General features: G+C 59.6%; 1 protein-coding gene across 3 annotated transcripts in view; it reads right to left on the bottom strand.

The window, feature by feature from the left end:
* SEMA3F (semaphorin 3F) overlaps positions 1–19021 on the bottom strand; it is a 35126-nt gene that overhangs the window by 12838 nt on the left and 3267 nt on the right. The window contains exons 2-7 of one of the 3 annotated variants that reach the window (XM_069475739.1): positions 17626–17785; positions 3851–4011; positions 3685–3747; positions 3473–3592; positions 2634–2729; positions 963–1056 (exon numbers count right to left, since the gene is read on the bottom strand). In XM_069475739.1, coding sequence (XP_069331840.1) covers positions 963–1056; positions 2634–2729; positions 3473–3592; positions 3685–3747; positions 3851–4011; positions 17626–17737 — 646 coding nt within the window. In that variant the 5' untranslated portion in view covers positions 17738–17785. The remainder of the gene's footprint in view (positions 1–962; positions 1057–2633; positions 2730–3472; positions 3593–3684; positions 3748–3850; positions 4012–17625; positions 17786–19021) is intronic. The other 2 variants (XM_069475741.1, XM_069475740.1) reach the window with 2 other exon arrangements.

The following is a 19021-nucleotide window of genomic DNA, read 5'->3' as shown; positions in this document are numbered from 1 at the left end:
TACAACACAGTATAAAGATAACTTTTATATGCACTGGGAAACCAGAAAATTCATGTGACTCGCTTTATTGCAATATCCACTTTATTGTGGTGGCCTAGAACCCAACCTGCACTATTTCCGAGGTATGCCTGTAATGAGTTTTGAGTATCTTTTACCTTTTGTTATTGTTGTTACCTTTGTTTTAATATTAATCATAAATGTATACAATTAAAATTTTAATAATAGCTTTGTTTAACAACTGGCTCACAAAATTCTAAAAATTTAACAATTTACCTGGCTCCAGCACACCACCCTCACTCTGTGTCTTCCCTCACCTGACTGTCTGGTCTGGGTTCTGCCACCAGGCCAGGACCATCTCACTAGGCGTGGGGGATAATGCCCGCTCCCTCACCCAGGGGCCTTTCCCAGGCTTGGAGGTGGCACGATGCCCTATGGCTGCTCTGCGAGGCAGATGGGGTGGGGCAGCCAGAAGGCAGGCAGAGCACATGGGCCAGGGTCAGTGGCAGGCTCACCCACCCTGGGGTTAGGGGCAGCGGCTGCTCCTGAGGCCCTAGACAGGACTTCTCCTTAGAGAACAGCCCCCAACTCTCCCAGATCCCTGCCCAGAGCAGAAACGTGCTCTCCAAACAGACCACTCCCAGGCTCCAGACATACTGAGAATGTGCTATGGGAGTGCCCTCATGCCACCCCCAGGACACACTCGTTCCAGGGTAGGACCTGGCCCCCGCAACCCCCAATCCAGAGGGCCTGGACGGAGGCTCAGATGACCTAGTCTCTGCCTCTCAGCTCACACTGGGGTCTGACCTGCACCCCCTCCCCCTGCAGGTGGGGTCCCATGGTGGGATTCAGGGACAGCCTGGTCATGGTCTCTGCCCTGGTATAAGTGTTGGTGCCACACCCCCCTCCAGTGGCAGAGGTCACACATTCAGACTGTAGAACCAGGGTAGGGTGGGGGCACTCACTGATGAGGGCTGAGGCTGTGTCCAGCTTGGGGTCGTATGGACACTTGCCCTTCCCTGACTCGAGTCTCTCAGGCTCCAGGTAGAAGATGTAATCCTGCAGGGCAGAGGGGGCTCAGCACCAGCCAGGCCAGTCCCTCCGCCAGGAAGGGTAAGGGTCCCAAGGTCCCGAGGTCCCCAGGGTGAGAATGGGCCCTCAGGAATACTCCTAGCCCATCCCCTGCACTCCCCAGAGCTCCTCAGGCTTGAACTCCACCCAGACAGGTGTCCCAGGGCAGGGCCATGCTGTGGGTTCCAAGGGAGGTGCTTCCTTAGTTCCAGGTCTCAGGTAAGACCTAGGAACCAAGTCTGGGAGGGCCTCACCCTTGGGGCCATGGGATGGGCATGGAGTGGGCTTGCAGGGGCTGAAGCCCTCCATGCCGACTGGCTCATGAAGACTCTGGCCAAGGCCCCCACGGGCCACAGAGCACAACTCTCTGAGCTGTGGCTGCCTGTCTTGGGCCAAGGAGGGGCTGCAGACTTGGCCAGGGCAGGGGGCACTGGCTAAGGGGCCTGGGGTCCTGTCCTTTCCCATCAGGTCCAACCATGCCAGAGAACTCTAAGGTTGCTGTGACCCCAGGCTTTTGTGTCCTCAGGGTGGACCAATGGGCCATGGTCTTTTTCCTGCTCCTAGGCAGAGCCCTCAGGCTCCACCTTTCTCCCCAGGGAGCCAGGAGTTGAGGAGTTCAGTGCAGACCACCTGGAATTCGCAAAGCCCCCTGTGCCTCCCAGCCCAGCCTGGAAGATGCTAGGAGAAAGGTTGGTGGGACCCGGATGCGCTCATGGGCCACAAACGAAAGGCAGGGAAAAGGGAGGGGAAGGGGAGAGGAGAGAGGAGAGAGGAGCAGAGGCAGGAGGAGGTGGCAGCAGGTGGCAGGATGGTGATGGGAAGGTGCACACAGGCCCGCCTCCAGTTACACTCTGCACACGTGGCTTCCTGCACACATGGGGCTGCACGCACAGCTCAGCACGCATCACTGCCAACACGCACAACTCCCGGCTCACACTCTGGACACATACACAGGATCCGAATGATCCTGCTTGTCGGTATTCCCCGCTACAGACACACACGCTCTCTCATTCACCGGCAGCCCCTGCCCCCCTGCCCGCCCCTGCCCAGCCCCAGCCATCCCAGCCCAGACCCGGGTGGTGACTAGTGGACAGACACCACCCCATGAGAAGAGAGCCCCAAGCACGTGAGTGTGCAGGACACTGTGTCCACTGGATGTCCCATGGGGGACAGGGGCACGGACACCTGGGAGTGATGTGTCAGACTGCACCAATGTGCCACATTCCCACTCTGGGTGCTGAGTAAGGGGTGCCAAGTGCATGCTGGTGTGTGCTCTTGTGTGTCTATACACGTGGTCTGAGGGCTGAGGCACAGCTGTCCCCAGGGCTCCTGTCTTCCCCACCTGGTGGCTTCATGATTTCTTGCCTGCAGGGGTCACACTGAGGCTGACATGAATCCAGCTGGGAATGCCTTCTGAGCCTGAGGGCACTGCAGGGGAAGGGGTGGGATGGGTGGGGCACAGAGGTAGAGGGAAGGCTGGGGAGGCTAGCCTGGCGTGCAGGCCCAGGGAGAGTTCAGCTCACAGGCAGTGCTGCCTGGCAAAGGCCTGGAGGGATGAGGCCCACCTGGCGTGGGGCTGTGGGCGTCGGGCGGAGGGCACCATCCGTGGCTCTGCTGCCGCGGCCTCTGACCACCTCTGTCTGGGGGGTCCATGGTGTGGCCTGAGAAGACGAGGAACAGGGGTTAGAGCTGGGGGTGGCAGGGGCTGGGGGAGCGGGCTCGGGCTGCCAGCCTCTCACACCACACAGGCCAGCAACACACGTGAGCGCATGGGCCCTCGGAGTATGTCTCTGCTCATGTACATGTACACACACAGGCTTGGCGCACACCTGCACACACATGTGCCCCTTAGGTCCAGTCACTCTCACACATGCCCCACAAGGTCACACCAGCTCACACACATGCCTACATGGAGATGGAAAAGGGCAGAAGCAGGCGGGGGCAGAGCTGGGGAAGGGGCAGCTCCTCCCAACCCCCTGGACCTGGGGGAGGAAGGCGGCTCTCCCTTAGGGCACACGGCAGAAGCTGACCCAGACGTCCAGCCTCCCGACGCAGAGGCCCCTGCCAGGCCCCCTGGCTTGGCCACAGGGGCACGGTCCACAGGCATAGCCAAGAGAGCCGGTGCCATGTATGGAGTGAGTGCTTACTATGTGCCAGGCACAGTGCTAAGAGCTTTGGGAGCATTAGCTCACTGCCTCCTCCTCACACCGACCTGTGAGAAAGGCAGCCGTTAGCCCCATTTTCAAATGAAGAAACTGAGGCTAAGTGGGGTGAAAGAAGACACTCACCCAAGGTCACAGGGCTTGGAAGTGGCAGGGCTGGGGCTCAAGCCCATCCTCCCATCAGGACCCTGGGTTGCAGCCACCAGTGGGGGCAGCATCGGGGCAGGGCAGGTGGGACTTACCTGGGCTCGGCGGCCGCGGTTCACGTAGGTGCACATGGGGTTGTAGGCACCTGTCCCGCACACATACAGGTGTGTTCGGTTCCAGGGCTGGATGAGCCTGACGAAGTTCCCGCACTCACCCTGGGGCCAGACAGAAAGTTGTGTAGACGGCCAGACACCTGCCTGGCCCTGTCCCCTCTCTGGGGTCACCCGCCCCTTCCCACTACACTCACATTGCCGTCCTTGCCTGAGAGCACGCACTCCTCAATGCGCTGTGGGGAGGCCGCCCAGTGGATCTGCCGGAGATGGGAGTCAGACGGTGCAGCCTGCCGGCCGGGCCCTGAGCCCTGGGCTCCACGCCCCCCACCCGCCATGCCCCACACCTCGGCTGGCCCTTACAATGAGGGGCTCGCGGTTGATGTCGTGCAGATCCAGGGACAGCACATAGTCCTTGCTGCCCACATACATGCGGTCATGGTCCTCATCCTTGAGCAGGATTCGGTAGTCGGTTGTGTTGAGCAGAAAGTTGAAGAAGTGGGCGGTGCCTGTGGCCTTAAGCTCTGTGGGTGGAGGACAGGGCACCAGTTAGGACCTGGTCTTAAACTTCCGGTTCCTCTCCCAGGGCCTACTTAGCTCCCTCTCCAGTCCCAGACAGGTTGGCAGAAGAAAGTAGGACAGGTAGGCAGGCCAAGGAAGGGGCCACGCCCAAAGCTAAACCCCTGATTCACAGACAGCCCTCGCCAGCTCAGGGTCCCAATGAAAAGGCAGTGGGTGCGGGCCAAGGTGTGTGGCAGCATCAGAGAATCTTTGCTCAGGTGGGGGTTGATGCTCACACACTCAGGGTGGGGATGGCTTCCTGCAGGGGCCTGGAGGGGTTAATGAGCAGGTGGGAGCAGGGCCAGGCCTATCTGAGATAGCCCACAGACGCTGGCGTGGAGCCCGCATGCCCTGTCCTCACCCCAGCTGCCACCCAGGCAGAGGGCACAGCTGGTGCACAGCAAGGTCCCCCCTTGGTCTGAAGTGGGTTAGCCAGGAAAGCCTTGCTGGAGCCACACTGCCCTGCAGACCCCCAGCTTCCCCCAGGCCCCACAAGGCTGCTAATGGTGGAACTCTTTGTTTGCATCTACCACTTTGAATCTACCAGGGACAGTCATTTCTGGGAGAGGCTCGCCCCCTGGTGCTACAGTGTCATTGGGCTGGGGGCTGGGGGCAGGGTCCAGCTGGGTCCTCTGTTTTCTCTTCCGCATGAGTCCAGCAGCTTCACCCTCCCACTCCCAAGATCCTGGGGAAAGTCCTCCCTCTTGGGGATGAAGGACAGGATGGAGCTCAGCCACTGACAGGCCAATGACAGACATAGGACTCCACGAAGCTTGGAAACCAGCTTCTGGAGGGGGAGAGCTAAGGGGTCCCCCTGGCAAGCCCCTTCTCCACCCACCCCCAGCTATTTTTAGCTCAGTAGGAGAGAGAACATTGTAAGGAGAAATGAATATTCACACGCACAGGGGGCTTCAGATGGCAGCACACAGAAGAGCACATGAGTGCATACACACGGCACAGGTATGCACACGCGTCCTGCCGCAGATGAGGCCCTGACCAAGGGGATCACTCACATCCCATCCCCCTTCCCCACAGCTGGTAACCCATGTCACAGGTGGGACACTCAAGGGGGAGGCCTGGGCCAGGCCCCAAGGCACCTGGAGGGAGAGAACAGCTGGAACCTGAGGCCCTGGACACAGCCTGAAGGTGGGACCAGCAGGTGGCCCCACCCCATCAATCAAGGTCACCCTCCACTCAGGGCAGCCGTCCCTCACTGGCCTGGCTGACCCTGACCCCTGCTGGTGTGCCGGGGACCCTGGGGTGAGCTGGAGGGGCTTTGTCTGAGAGCAGCATCCAACAGGAGCTGCAGGACGTGCTGAGATGGCCACGCAGGGCAGAGGTGGGCTGGGGCCGGGGGTCCTGACAGCTGGCATCTAGAGCCCACATCTAGGACTAGGACCTCACTTTGAGGGGCTGGGGGGCAAGGAAGGGCCTTGTCCTGCCCAGTCCTGACTATGTAGTGACAAGGGAATACAGGTGATGACCTTGGCCAACCACTGGGACGCAGGGACGCCGAGGGATCAAAGGGCCGATCCCTGCCTGGCTATGGCCTCACCCGCCTGTCCGGCGGCGCCTCTGAAGTCCTGGGCAGGGCAGCCAGGGCACCTGTCCTGCACCTGTTGTTGGGCCACTCAGAGTCCCCTGCCTGGCCACCCAGCCACAGTGACAACAGGAAAGTAAACACTCCCCCACCCTCTGGGCTGGGAAGTGGCCAGAGAGGAAGTGGGGCTGCCAGTGGAGCGCCCCCAGGCTGGAACAGCCCGCCAGGGGTTATTTATACACTGGCTGGGGGCATGGCCTTGGTTGTGCCCTTACCCGTCCCGCTGGGCTAGGGGGCACTTGGGGGGCATTGGAGGCAGAAGTGACAGAGGCTTATGTGGACACCTTCAGACACACGCACTCAGGGAGGGGGAAGCTTCAGACATCTAGCCCCCAGGAACCCAATCAGCCATAATCCCTACCCTCCACCCCTGCCCAGCCTCGGGCCTCTATAATCTGCACCCTCTCCCTCTGCCGTGCCAGGACTCCAGTCCCCGACCCACTCCCACAGCCCCAGCACTCCCGGGCTCCAGCTTCATCTGTGGGCAAGGCAGGATAGCAAACACTCAGCAGATGAGGAAACTGAGTCCTGGATGGGGGGCAGGAGACTAGCCCTGAGCTGAATCCTGCCTCTGCACCCTCTGTGCCCCTACCCCCAGTCTGCCCTGGGACGTGGGCATGGAGAGAGCCTCTGCCAGTCATCAAGCACCCGCTCTGTGCCAAGCCCTGTGCTCGCAACATTCAGGGCACCGGGAAGGGAAGTGACGTGTCAGAGTGCATGGGGGGATGTCCACCTAGGCCTGTGGCTGAAGGAGGGGGAGGTCCGGGGGAGCCAGTCCTGGTGGTGGAGATTGCCTGCCAGGACAGCGAGGGCCGGAAGGTGACTCGCTCTCCATCGACAGGGCACATGCATGACTCAGGACCCTCGGACCCCTCCCAGTGGCTGTGGGATATGGCGTCAATGTCTCTGGTGTCACAGGACATGATACTTCAGTCACTGTGGAAACTGATAGGGGAGGGGAGCCCTTAGGAGGCCATGCGGGTGGGAAAAGTTAGGACCATGGGTAAGGGATCCTTGGCTCTGGCTTGGGTTTAAGGCGTGAGCTTCATAACCCCACTTGGGGCGCTCTGAGCCTCATTTTCCACTCTAGATCATCCCTCAGACCCTTCTAGTACTGACAGTCAAAGTGACCCTCGGTGGGGGTCCTGCTCTGATCTCAGGGAGAGGTTGACGCCAGCCATTCCTCGGGTCTCTCCCAACCCATCCTTCATGCCTTGAGGGGAGAGAAGAGTGGGATGGGGTCCCAAGTTCTTCCCCCGAGGAAGCAGGGTGCCAGATGTCACTGTCTCTTGGAGGACGTCCACCCCCCATTGCCATCCTAGCTACCCTATTTCCTAGTGCTGGAGTGGGGAGCAGAGGGGACCATGGAGGTGCGGGCTTCCTGTTGACTCAGCCCCCACCCCCAACTCCAGTGTGTCCCCACGCCACCCCCACCCCTGGAAGCAGAACTAAATCCCGAATCATTCCTCCAAACCCGGCCCACAGGAGGTGAAACCAAGGCAAAGAGGGGTAGGAGTTTTGGGGGTCCCAGAGCAAATGAGGTACAGGGCTCCAACCTCATCAACTCATGGCCAGACTGCTAACCTTACTCACCACAGATTGCAGGAAAAAATCGAAACCATGGTTCCCGTGACAAGACCTGCACCCCCAGTTTCAGGCAGGAAGGCTGAGGCCCAGGGAAGAGTGGTGCTCACCCCACATCACGGGATGAGGCAAAACTGGTGCCCTGTTGCCCCACTTCCCACCCCACCACAAGGCAAAGGGTCTGGGGTCCTTCATTCCTACAGGAAGCCTGGGTCAAAGTAGGAGGTGGTCAGGTAGCACTGGGTCCCCTCCTCTGACGCCTGCAGTCAGCAGGGGCCAGATCCTACTGGGCCCCAGCGTTCCTAAGGCGCAGGGACTTGGGCCAGAAGGAACTGGGAGCCTGAAGTGGCATCAGTGGGTGGGGGGCTGATGTGGACCCTGGTCATGTCGTCGGGCCAGTCCCCATCTCTGCCCCACTTGTCCCAGGCCTAGCTCTGCTAGCAGAGGTGTCACCCCTCCCCCATTGCCATGGCAATATTGGGAGAGTGGCTGGGGCACAATCGAGGGTTCTGTGGGATGAGCTTTGACCTTGGTGGGGAGGGAGGATGGTGTGCCCGGGTGATGTCTCTGGGGAAGGGCTCCCTACCCCCATACTCTCAGCCAGGCTGGGCACAGGTTGGGTGGGGCGACATCCGGGAAGGATTTTCCCGTCATTGGGAAGGAAGAGCCTTTTCTGGCATCAGACACCTCATTTCCGCAGCCGTTCCCAGCCTCTGGGACTCTCCCATGGCCATTAGACACTCAGGGTCCTGGCCAGGAATGGCCTGGCAAAGGTCCAGAGGCAGGGACACGTTCGGTGCTCAGGGCCTGCTCCTGGGCGTCTCGTCTGCTCATCTCTAGGAAGCGGCCGATGAGGCCTCACTTTAAAGGAAGTAGCAGGCAAGGACAGGCCCTGAGGGGGCGTGTCCACAGCCCTCACCGCAGACCCCAAGTGGACGGTCCCCACCCCTTGCAGCCCGTCTCCAGGACACCAGGTCTGCTGCCAGTGAAGCAGGGGCTGCTACAGACAGAGGGGTCTTGGAGCAGAGGTGGGCACCCCGCCCCCTTGGTTACAGCCCCACAAAGCAGGAGGCCCTGACTGACAGCGTCACCTCCCCCTGCAGGGCTGGGTTCTAGGGGGTGACCGACAGATCCTTGCAGTCTGGCTCAGACCTCTGACCTTGTGTGGGCGAGGGCAGCCCTAATCCCTGAGCCAAAGAGATACGGGACTGGGGGCAAAGAGGGGTGCTGGCCTCAGTCTTTGTCAGTGCTTCATGCGCCAGAAAGACAGACCTCCTGACCTCCTGAGGAGGGGAACTGAGGTAGACAGGGGGATGGCAGCAGTGGCAGTAAGAGCAGCGACAGGGCCCAGGCTGTCCCTACTGGACACCCCCCCACCCCCGCAGGCTCTGGGAAGGGGTGGCCTCCGGCCTCTTTCTCACTCCCCCAAAGCTGTGAGGGGCCCCAGAGGAAGGCCCAGGGGCTGGGCTGGCCCCCTGGCTCCCAGCCTAATCCTCTTTTAATGAGCGGCCAGCCGGAAGGCCTCAGCCCCTGGCCACAGCCCTGCAACCCTGGGAGCCCCAGCTAGGCCGCACTGGGGGCAGGGCAGCCCAGATGCCTTTGCACACCTTCCCCCTGCTCAGCACACCCACTCATGCCCCAAGGCCAAGACCTCAACCACTGACTAGGCCGACCCAGGGACCAGCACCTGCAGGGGGATACCAGAGTGACACCTGCCTTGTGCTCCCATGGACCCTCTCTTGGGCACTTTCCATTTGTTCCAGCCCAGGTCCCACACTCGGCTGGGCAGGGGAGGCTGTCACTGCTGACCTGGGGCTAGCTCTCCTAGTTCCTTCTCCCCTACCCCAGATGTTCTGGATGGAAACCCCCAGAAACCAGACGCCAGCTGCCCCCTCCTTGGGGGTAGGCTCTAGGTTCCTCCGACCCTAAGCCCCTCAATGTCTGCCCCCCATCCCATCCCTGGCCAGCTTTCCAGATTGGAGACCCAGAGCCTTCCCTAGGAGCCATCCACACCCACCCCCCTTCCCCCCAGGTAGGTGAGCCAGGTCGGTGCCAACAAAACCAATTACAGCCACTCTCACCCAATTAGCAACTAATTATGGCCTCCTAGTCCATTCAACATAATTAACATGTAAATGACTCCTCGTGTTTTTATTCAATAACTGGCTCTGATTGAATTTAATTTAAATGTCTGAACTGAGGACCCAGTTACCATATTTCACCACCTAGAGCTGCTATTTCCTGGGAAATGTCAGCTCCTCCAGGGGAGAGGGACCCAAGGCCAGAGAAGAGGGTGGAGAGGCAGGCGTTATAGCCCCTGCATGCCTGACACATCCATCCCAGGGGTGCAGGGAGTTGGTGAAGTCAGAAGAGTCCCCAGTGGGACCCTCAAGATGGGAAGTCTTCTGGAACGAGGGGCCCCTTCTCAAGGGCTACTGTACACACCCCAGCTGTTCACCAAATACATGCGGGGTAAGAGCTGCCCAGCTGGGCTACAGCTCCACTGTACATGCTCCGTCCCTCCCGTTTCAGGGGCTGGGGGCTGGGGGCTGGGGCCTGCAGGCCCAGGCATGCCGTTCCCACGCCCGTTCCGCCCCAGCGCCCACCTGCTCCGCCCAGGAGAGGACAGGCTGGGGGCACAGCTCATCCGCACCAGGAACAGCCAGAGGGGAAGGAGCAGCAGGGTCACTCCCTGGCACACACGCCAGCCCGGAACCAGAGGGTCCACACCCAAGGACATCCAGGGACTTCTGACCCTCTGTCCTAGTGGATGGGAGCTCTCCAGCCTAGGTGCCTCCACTGACCCCTGCCCACCCCCATGGCCCCATGGCACCTGACTGTTCTAAGTCTGAGGGGGCCAAGAGGTCCTGCGTAGAACTTAACAGCACACACAGCTGCCTGTGAACACACGTTTGGGCGCTCAGCAGCCGGGCAGAGGTTAGAGCTCCAGCTCAGCTCTGGAAGGACGCAGCGTGGTCAAGAGACTTGGCTCTGAGCAGGGGGTGGGAAGGGGTGATCAGGGCCAGGCAAGCAGATCACACAGGAATGTGCCCCAAGAAGTGTGAAGGGGGTAGGAAGAAGGGTCAGTCCTGAGGGGCCGCACTGATTCATTTCTCAGGTGGGGAGAGTGAAATGGCCGCTCAGCGAGGCCTCCAGTTTCCGAGACCCGGGGCCCACCCCTCCTCCCACATTCCAGACCTGGCCCGGAAACCCCTCACTCCTTCCTCCACCACCTCCTCCTCCTCCCGTGACTGCAAAAGACAACAAACTCTCCATGGCTCATTTACTCTGATAAATCACCCAGACAGACAGGCCAGGCCATGATGGCACCAACAGGCTGGTGGGTGTCAAGACCCTCCCCCTGCCCTGGGTCCAGCCTTCATCTCTGCTGCCCTCCTTGGACTCCTGTGGTCCCTGCAGCCCCTTCACATCTCCCACCCAGAGATTCCAAGGATGTTCCAGGCAGTCTTAGCAGCCCCCCAACATTCTGATGGGGAAACTGAGGCAGAGAGCAGACAGATGCATGCTCAGGAGCCCAGGCAGGGCTGAGCTGGTAGCTAGTCAAGCTAAGGTGACAGGCACTCCACACAGGCCTGGTGCTGGGACAGGAAGGTGTGCATCAAAATGACAGTGCAGGCAGCCTCAGGCAAAGGCCCCTGGAGTGCTACTCACTCAGCCTTAGGGGAAGCAGGAGCCCAAAGGGCCCCCAGATTCTGCTCTGCCAATTGTAGCGAATGGCCCATAGGACACAACCGTGCTGGCTGGCCAACAGAAATACGACAGCGGGCTCTGCCATGGAGGGAAACCAGGGCATCAGCACCGAGCCCTGAGTGGGAAGAAACAAGGCTCTTGGCTGGGTGCAGAGACCTCAAAGGAGAGAGCATGTCCGGGTAGGAAGCCAAGAAAGGGTGGTGATGGGAGTGGGGAGGTAGGGGGGCAAGGGAGGAAGGAAGGAAGAAGAGTGGGGGAGGGGGATCTGGAACTGAGGCTTCCCAGCCCCAAGGCTTCCTGATCCCTGGAGGGGCCTGTTGCTTTGGGTCTGTCCCTGCCCTGCAGAGAGATGCACCAGATAGCTGGTGCTTGCTGGGGGCCCCAGTGAGAATGCCACAAGTCACCTAGCCGAGCCCCAGCCCCTCCCCCACAGGCTGTCCCCTGGATCCTAGGCCAGCAGCCACTGCCCGGATCCCACTTTTTGCTGGGTCAGGCCAGTGGTCAGAGTCTGGAGCCCAGGAGGCCTCCGCCCTCTCCCTGGGGCTCTCAGCAGCCTGGGCGGGGGGCTGCAGGCCTGCCAAGCTCTGGCGCCCACGTGAGCTGGGCTTTGGATTCAGACCATAGCCTTCTGGCGTCCAGGCCTCTGGCAAAGGCCCTCTTGCTATTTCTAAGAAAAATGCAGCAGGAATCCTCTCTGCTCCTCCAAAGCTCAAAGGGCTCCCTTGAGGCAGGGCTCGCATTCCCAGGACAGCACCAGGCCAGGCCAGGCAAACATGCTCTCCGCCCAGCCCTAAGTGAGTGGATGCCTAAGTGGGCAGCCAGGTCTGGTCACCCCCAGCACAAGCTAAGGAGCCAGAGCGGTATTCACAGGAGGGGTCACTGCAGTGGCCATGTGCCCCAGCCAGGCTCGGGAGCTTATCTCCAGGGAGCTACTGCCAAGGCATTCACTCCCCACCAAATGCACCCCTATCATTGGAATTTTTCCATAATACATATTTAGTACCTCTGCCATGAGAAAAAAGAACTTAAAAACCACAAATAGAAAGTCCAAACTCCATATCCTCGCCTCAAAAGTAAGACTCCATCTAGCATCTTGCCTTCTTCCCCAGGAGCTGCACTGCACACACCGCCTCTCCCCTGCTCTGCCTCTCCCGCGATCCCCCTTCCCCTGTTTCAGACGCAGCCTCCTCCATGAAGCCTGCCCAGGTGCCGGTCGTAGGAATTTTTCTCCTTCTGACCCCACTCCACCCACCCCACAGGATTCAGGTCCCTCCTGCAGTCCTTTATAAATGCCACCTCCCTTACCAAGAGTTAGAATTCTGGAGGGAAGGGAGGGGCAGTGTGGGACTCCTTGGGGCATCCCCCTGGCTCGGCCCTCACCTTTCTGCCACCATCAACACAGCTCCTGGTTCCTGAGACTTCCTGCACCCAGGCAGTCACAGCATTCACACCGTTAATCTTCCCCGTGCAGCGAGGCCAGTACTATTCTTATCCCCATTTTCCAGACAAGGCAGTGGGAACACAAAGAAAAGTTCACCACTCAAGGTCTCGCCAAAGCCAGGATGCAAGCGAGGCAGTCTGGGCCCTCAGGATGCTGTTTCCATGGGACCACTGCCATTCCCCCCTTACACAAGGGGACACCAGGGCTCAGAGAGGCTAAGCCACTTGTCTGAGGTCACACAGCCAACAAGGGTAGAATTGGGGTTTGTCTGCCTTCAGGGCCAGCCAGTTGAGCCATCACCACCACCTCTGCATTTTACCAAATTTAAGAGCCCTGCTGTCTGCCCTGGGTGAGGAGCTGGAGGTCTCTCAGGAGTCAGGGGCCAAGTACCACGGTCCTAAAGCCACGTTCTTAGCTCTTACCACCTCCAGGGGGGTCAAGGCATCAGAGAGGCACACACACAGGTACGGGCAGCCAAGAGCCCACTCTGAGGCTCGCTGCCTCCCAAGGCACAGGGTGAAAGATGCTTTTACGGGCTAGGGTGAGATTTTTATCTTGGCGGTTTCTCTTTAAATTCTTTACGATTACGAAGCAGCGGGGGCTGCCAAGGAACATGATTTACTCCTTGAGCATGCACCAGCTCCTCGCTTAGTGCCAAGGGAAGCTGGAGCCAGGGAGGGAGGGGTGGGCATCATGCCAGGGAACCAGAGACGAGGCCTGTGCGGAGACCCAGCCAGTGGTGGTCCCATCCAAAGCTTGGCTGGACCTCGACAGGCCACAGCTAAAGGCCCAGAACCAGGCCGACTCAGGCTGGGCCTCAGGCAGGTTCTCGGGCAAGCACAAGAAACCTGTCTCCACTGTCCCCAAAGGCCGATGCCTAGCCAGCTAGGGGACAGACAGCCCCCAGGACCTCCCAACTCTCTAATTAGCCACTTCCAAGTACCCTCTCGGCTGTAAGACAGCTCCCATTTCCAGGAAAACTGAGATCCCAGATGCAGGGATCTGGGCTCAAGTTCACGCTTTGGGTTTTCCTTTCTCCATGACCCTGGCTCATCCTGGAACACCCACCCCTCACTGGCTTGCTAGCTCCAAACCCCACCATGGCTGTTAAAGCCACCTGACTCCTGCCAGGCTACCTGGTGCCACCCTGGCCTCAAAGTTCCTGGGCCTCCACCCCCTCTTCCCTGACTCTTCTGCAATCTGAAGTCCCATGCCTTGCTTTGGTTGGCCGGGGAGCCCCTGGGGGGCAAGAGCAGGTCCTCTAGATCTGCAGCCCCACCTCCCCCCCTGCAGCAAGGCCAATGCCCCATCAAGGCTTGCTAAAGGCACTTCCACCTCAACCCATACTCACCACCCTCCAGGAGTGAAGTAAATGGGCTGTAACCTCATCACTTCCAAACAAGGAGACCTGGTAACTTTGGTCCTCTGATGCCACATGCAAATGATGTGAGTGGTGGCACTGTTCTGGGCCATTAGCCCCAGAGGCCAGGCCAAGGTAGGTGGGTGGGCAATGACCAGCACCCATCTATTCCCCCTTCACCTGCAGATCATCTTTCCTCATTGAGCAAGCCAGTAGGCCTGGGGTCAGAGGGGGCCCAAACTCCAGGGCTGCTCGGGACATTGGAGCCCTTTCCTCTCTTGGGCCCTGGTTTCCCCATCTCTGACGTGAGAGGGCTGCCTCGGAGATCCTGCTCAGTGGAAGGGCTGGATTCTTGCTTCAGCAGGCAGAGAGCATAAGGAACCGACTCAGTCAACCCTGACCCTTTCCTTGGGAAACAAGGCTGGGGAGGCTGAGGCCAGCACCGCAGCATCCTGGAACCCTGTCCCGAGTTCACGGAAAGGGACTGTACCCACATCACCACCACCACCCCTGCTCTGCACGCTCAACCTGGCACAGGCTTAGGCATCAGGCAGAGCCAGGCTCAACATCAGTCCTGCCCCGAGTTACTTGGAAAGCCGCTGGGTCCCTCTAAGCCTCCTGCCTCATAGGAAACCTAGGCAGACCCTCTGCAGGCATTGGCGGGAACCCTGCCTTGTTCCACCTACTATTATTTCTGTCATTTTTCATCTTTCCCAACCTCCTCCAGCAAGGAGACCTTCTGCTCCCTCTCTCTATTCCTGTCTCAGTTTCCCCAGTAGCACAACTGCCTCATGTCATCACAAGACCCTTCTCCCCCACCAAACACCTCTTGGCCCCAAGCCCTGGACAAAGCCAGCCCAGGCAGCAGCAGTGTATTGGGGGGTGGCTTCCTGGGAAAAAGTAAACACTCCCCAGGCTGAACAAAGGACCTGGCAGGGCCCTGGCAAGCCCCTGCTGCTACCCCGGAGAGAGGTGGTACCCTACAGCCTGGGTCGTTTCAGGGTGGGGAGAGGAGAGCTTTTACTCTGAGACTTGGCAGGTGACTCGGTGAAGGGCACTCCAGGCCCAGGCATGGATGGGTGGAGGAAGGAGGGTCCCGCTGGCCAGGCTCTCCAGCCTCAGGCATCTGTGAGTTCTCAAGAGCCAGGAATCAAAGAATATCTCGCCTGCTCCTGGAAATCTTCCCCATGTGACCCCTCATTTCTGCCTGATCTTGGCTGGGCTGCTGATAGGAGTTCAGGAGATGGGGCACAGGAGCCCCCCAAATCTGACTGAACCCTGGGCCCCTTTGACCTCATAGCCTCCTGGCTCTAGAGCCGGCTGGGGTGCCTGGGCGGATGGGCGGGCAGCAACCCAAGCCTGGCCTAGTTCCTGCCTTTGTTCCTTTATCTGGCCTAGGCAGTGTGGCCCCTCATGCCAGCACCTCCGGCTTGCAGGGTCTAACCCTACCCAGGCCGGAACTGGCACCTCCCAGCTACAGCAGGACCCAGGGCAGGGCAGGGGATGCCCAGCCTGAGCCCTGCAGCCTGGGGTGCCAGCTGTGGTGTCCATCCAAGGCACAGATGACGAAACTGCAACATGGAGCCAGAGTGACCAGCAGTGCTTCTGAAAGTGCCCCTCTCTGCCCGCATGTGTACCCTGGGAGGGAGGACAACCCCATTCCCAGCCCCTGGCCTAGCTATGAGATCCCCATTTCTCTAGGCGTTGATCTCCATTCTCACTCCACAAACACTTGGTGAGGGCTGCTCCTCACTGAGGGTCACTCGGTGTGCACACGACCAGGCTGAGACCACTCAGCATGGGGGATGCACGGGGCCTGGTCACAGCAAGTGCTGGGCTCCCAGGGGCACTGACCACCTGTGTGCCCATTGCTTTTTAGCTGGTTTGGCTGTGAGCACCCTACCTTGTCCACTGCAGAGTCCCCAGTACTCAGCCCAGGGCCTAGTGCACAGTAGGTGCTCAAGTATCTGCTAAACTAAAGTGACATCTAAGCATAAAACTAGGACACGAGGTCAGATGGGAACAGGGAAGGTCACTCAGGGCAGGGAACCTGTGTGTGCAAAGGCACGGAGGCCCTGGGATGCCCCAGGCGTGCTACAGCCCCACCCCAGGCCGCCACAGCAGGCAGCTCCATAGGCTGGCTGCCAGCAAGTTCAGCTTTTAGTCACTGCGGGTGTCGGCTTCAGAGCTAATTGAGAGGGAATCGACCCGACGCAATGTAGGCGCCGGCAAGGCCAGGACACCGGGGTTCTATTTCTGGCCTCACCTCTCCTCCTGCCCGACCTTGGCCCTGCCCTTGCCCGAGCCTCAGTTTCTCTCTCTGGAAAACAGGAACAGAAGCCTTTGCCCCTTTGCCCCGGAGGTCTGAGGTTTAAAGGGAGCACACAGAGGACCTCCCTATGTGTTGTCCCTCCTGCTTCCTTGCACGCATGATGACAAAATCAACACCCAGAGTAGACACAGGGTTCCAGGGTGGTAGAGAGTGGGGGGAGGAAACATTTCACTTCCTCGCCGGCACCCTGGGCCAGGAAGGGGGTGAGCAGGGATCTGGTCCCTTCAAGATTTATTAATCTGCTCTGAAGAATTCCACCAGGGAAGGGTGGAGGTATCAGCAGAATAAATATCTCACCTTCCCAAGCCTGGGAAAGGGGGTGCTTTTCCAACCCAAACCGATTAACTCTTCTCTGCCCGTTTCTCAGGCCCTGCAGAGGCCACCTTCCAGGCACATCCTCAGAAATTCCAGAAGTCGGTGACTGGGAAATGCTGACAATAAGCAGCTTACTCCCCACTCCTCCCATCAAGTTGCAGGGGTGGGATGAGGTCAGGGGAGGGGCCCTGTGGGGGGACATGGTGAGGTGGGGGCTGGGCCTCAGCCAAGCCTGAGGAAGAAAAGGTCAGCCCAGCCCCTCACCCCAATATGGCTGCCCAGAAATCTAGCCAGCAGGGCCGACTCCCCACCCAGGGCAAGCGGCTGGATGAAGTTACCACTGGTCAGACGAGGGCCAAGGCTGAGAACTCACAGTGACCCCAGGTCCCCCAGGCCCCAGCATGGCTACTGCCCCTCACCCCAGGCCCAGGGTAGACTCTTCCAATCACACACACCCTTGAGGAAGTGGCCGGCGAGTGAGCCGTCCTTACACCCAGCTGTGTGGCCCATGTGCGTTCACCTGCCTGGCGGGTTTGCTGCAAAGGTGATGGGGCTGGGAGCCAGCCTCCCACTCTGCAGACCCTAACTCATCATGAAAACCTTCCAGTGACTTCCCAGGCAAAGTGCTCACTGGGATCTCAGGTATTCAGGTCCTCATACTAGCATGAGGTCTGCCTGAACCCACCAGGTAGCCTCCCTGCCAGTCACAGCCGACAGTGCCCTCCAAGATTCCTGGGAACCCCTCCCACCTGGAGACTCATGGGAAGGTTCCTCAAACACCCACATTCCAGCAGAGCAGGTCCTGCTCCCCAGTGTCTGCCCAACTGTCTGACCCTCCACCCCAGGGACTGCTCAGGGAAGGACCAGACGCATAGCAGGGACAAGGAAGGGCCTCAGCAAACATGAGTCTGGAAGGAGTGACACCCCCAGCTCCCCAGTTATCACGCGGAGAGAGACGCCCTCCATACCCTAGGCCACCCAGCCCAGGAACCCACGATCTGACCCTGGAAGATGCCCAGACTTAGGACCCTTTGGCAAAATGTCTAGGTGGTCCAGTCTCCAGCCTTCCCCAGCAAGTCCCCACCTCCCTAGTCCCCTCAGCCCCCTACACACACACATGGCTGTACAGTTTGTCCTGTTTTTGCCCTGCCTTCTCTCTCCTCTCTCTCCTGTGCAATGGCCAAGTGCAGTGAAGAAAGGATGACTCCTGGGGAAGAGCAAGGCAGCCTCTTACCTTTGAATGACAGCCGGACCCGGGGCATGGCCGGGAGGTGGTCCTGGGTGGGGGTGGCTGGCCAGGCCCCAGTCAGTAGGGAAGCCCAGAGGAGGAGACCAGCGACAGGCATTGTGGGAGGGGCCTAGGGCCCAGGAAGCAGGCTCTGTTCTCTGCACACCTGGGACGGGGAACCAAGATTGGAATGTGTGAGGCAGATGGGGGAGTCCCACCCCACCAACATTTCCCTTGTTCAGTTTCTGCCCAAGGTACCTCAGTCTCCCTCCAGTGGGTATCTCCACGCTCACACCCCCAGCCTGGGGCCATGAATGCCCCGGTGTGCAATCCTCTTATAAGTTCTTTTGCCTGCCTTCGTCTGGAGCGGTGTCACCCATGGGCCAGGCAATGGTGGGCAGCCTGGGCTCACTAGGACTAATGGGGGCTGCTGGGGACTTGGAGCACACTGAATTCTGTGACCCTGGAGCCCTTTCCAGTTCCCAACAGGCTTTCTCCCCTGAACCCACCCCCAACAAAGTGGGCTTTCCTGTCTTTCTCCCACCTCAAGGAAAGAGGGAAGAGATGGGGTACCTCCCTGCCTACTCCAGCCAAAGCTCTCCTCCCAATGCAGAGAAATCTGGACCTGACTATTGGGGTGGAGGGGAGGCTGGGGAGAGAGTGGGGGGATGAGCGAGACACAAATGGACAGCCCAAAGCAGAAGAGAGACAGCACCAGTCAGAAAAGGAGAGGCAGAGAATAGCAGGCGCCACTTTTACTAAAATCAAAGCAGGAGGGACCCAGGTCAGACAGGCAGAAGGACTTCCTGCTAGGGAAAAGTTACAGCTGTGCCTCTAGAGGGTGAAGAAGGGGAGCCAGGATGGTCAGTGGGCCTGGGGCAGGGTCTGAGCCAGATGCACTGTTCCCTTCTGAGCCCCCACATCCCAAACAGGTCCAAGTTTCAATACTGTGTTTTTCAAATATTGTCTCCCCAGGCAGGCTGGCTGTTGGGTAAACGCAGCCCAGCACCAGTTGTTAGAACATATTGCTCCCTCCCGGCACAAAGCTGTGCCAACTCCTCCCCCCACCAGGATGCACTGCGAGTGGGGGCATCAAGGATAACAATGTGAGCGCCCTCCCCCAGATATGCTCTATCCCCTTCTCCCATGGCAGGCAGGACCCCAGGCCCATTGCTAGGTCTCTGGGATGTGGCTGGGCAGTTACTCCCCTGCCATGGCTACCAACGCTGAGGCAAGGCCCAGACTCCACATCTGACTCTTAGGCCCCACTGAACAGACCCTGGTGTCCTCCCCAGACCCACCTCCCCGAGTCCTTGCCTCTCCTGCCAAGACAAACTACACATGGTACTCAGGAAGTGCAGCTTCAGGCCTCCTGGCCCACTCCTCATGCGGTGCCCCTGCG

The sequence above is a fragment of the Eulemur rufifrons genome, chromosome 7 (assembly GCF_041146395.1).
Source record: "Eulemur rufifrons isolate Redbay chromosome 7, OSU_ERuf_1, whole genome shotgun sequence".
Classification (NCBI taxonomy): Eukaryota; Metazoa; Chordata; class Mammalia; order Primates; family Lemuridae; genus Eulemur; species Eulemur rufifrons.
Note: the sequence above shows the minus strand (reverse complement) of the source record. Positions and strands in the feature narration are given on the sequence as shown.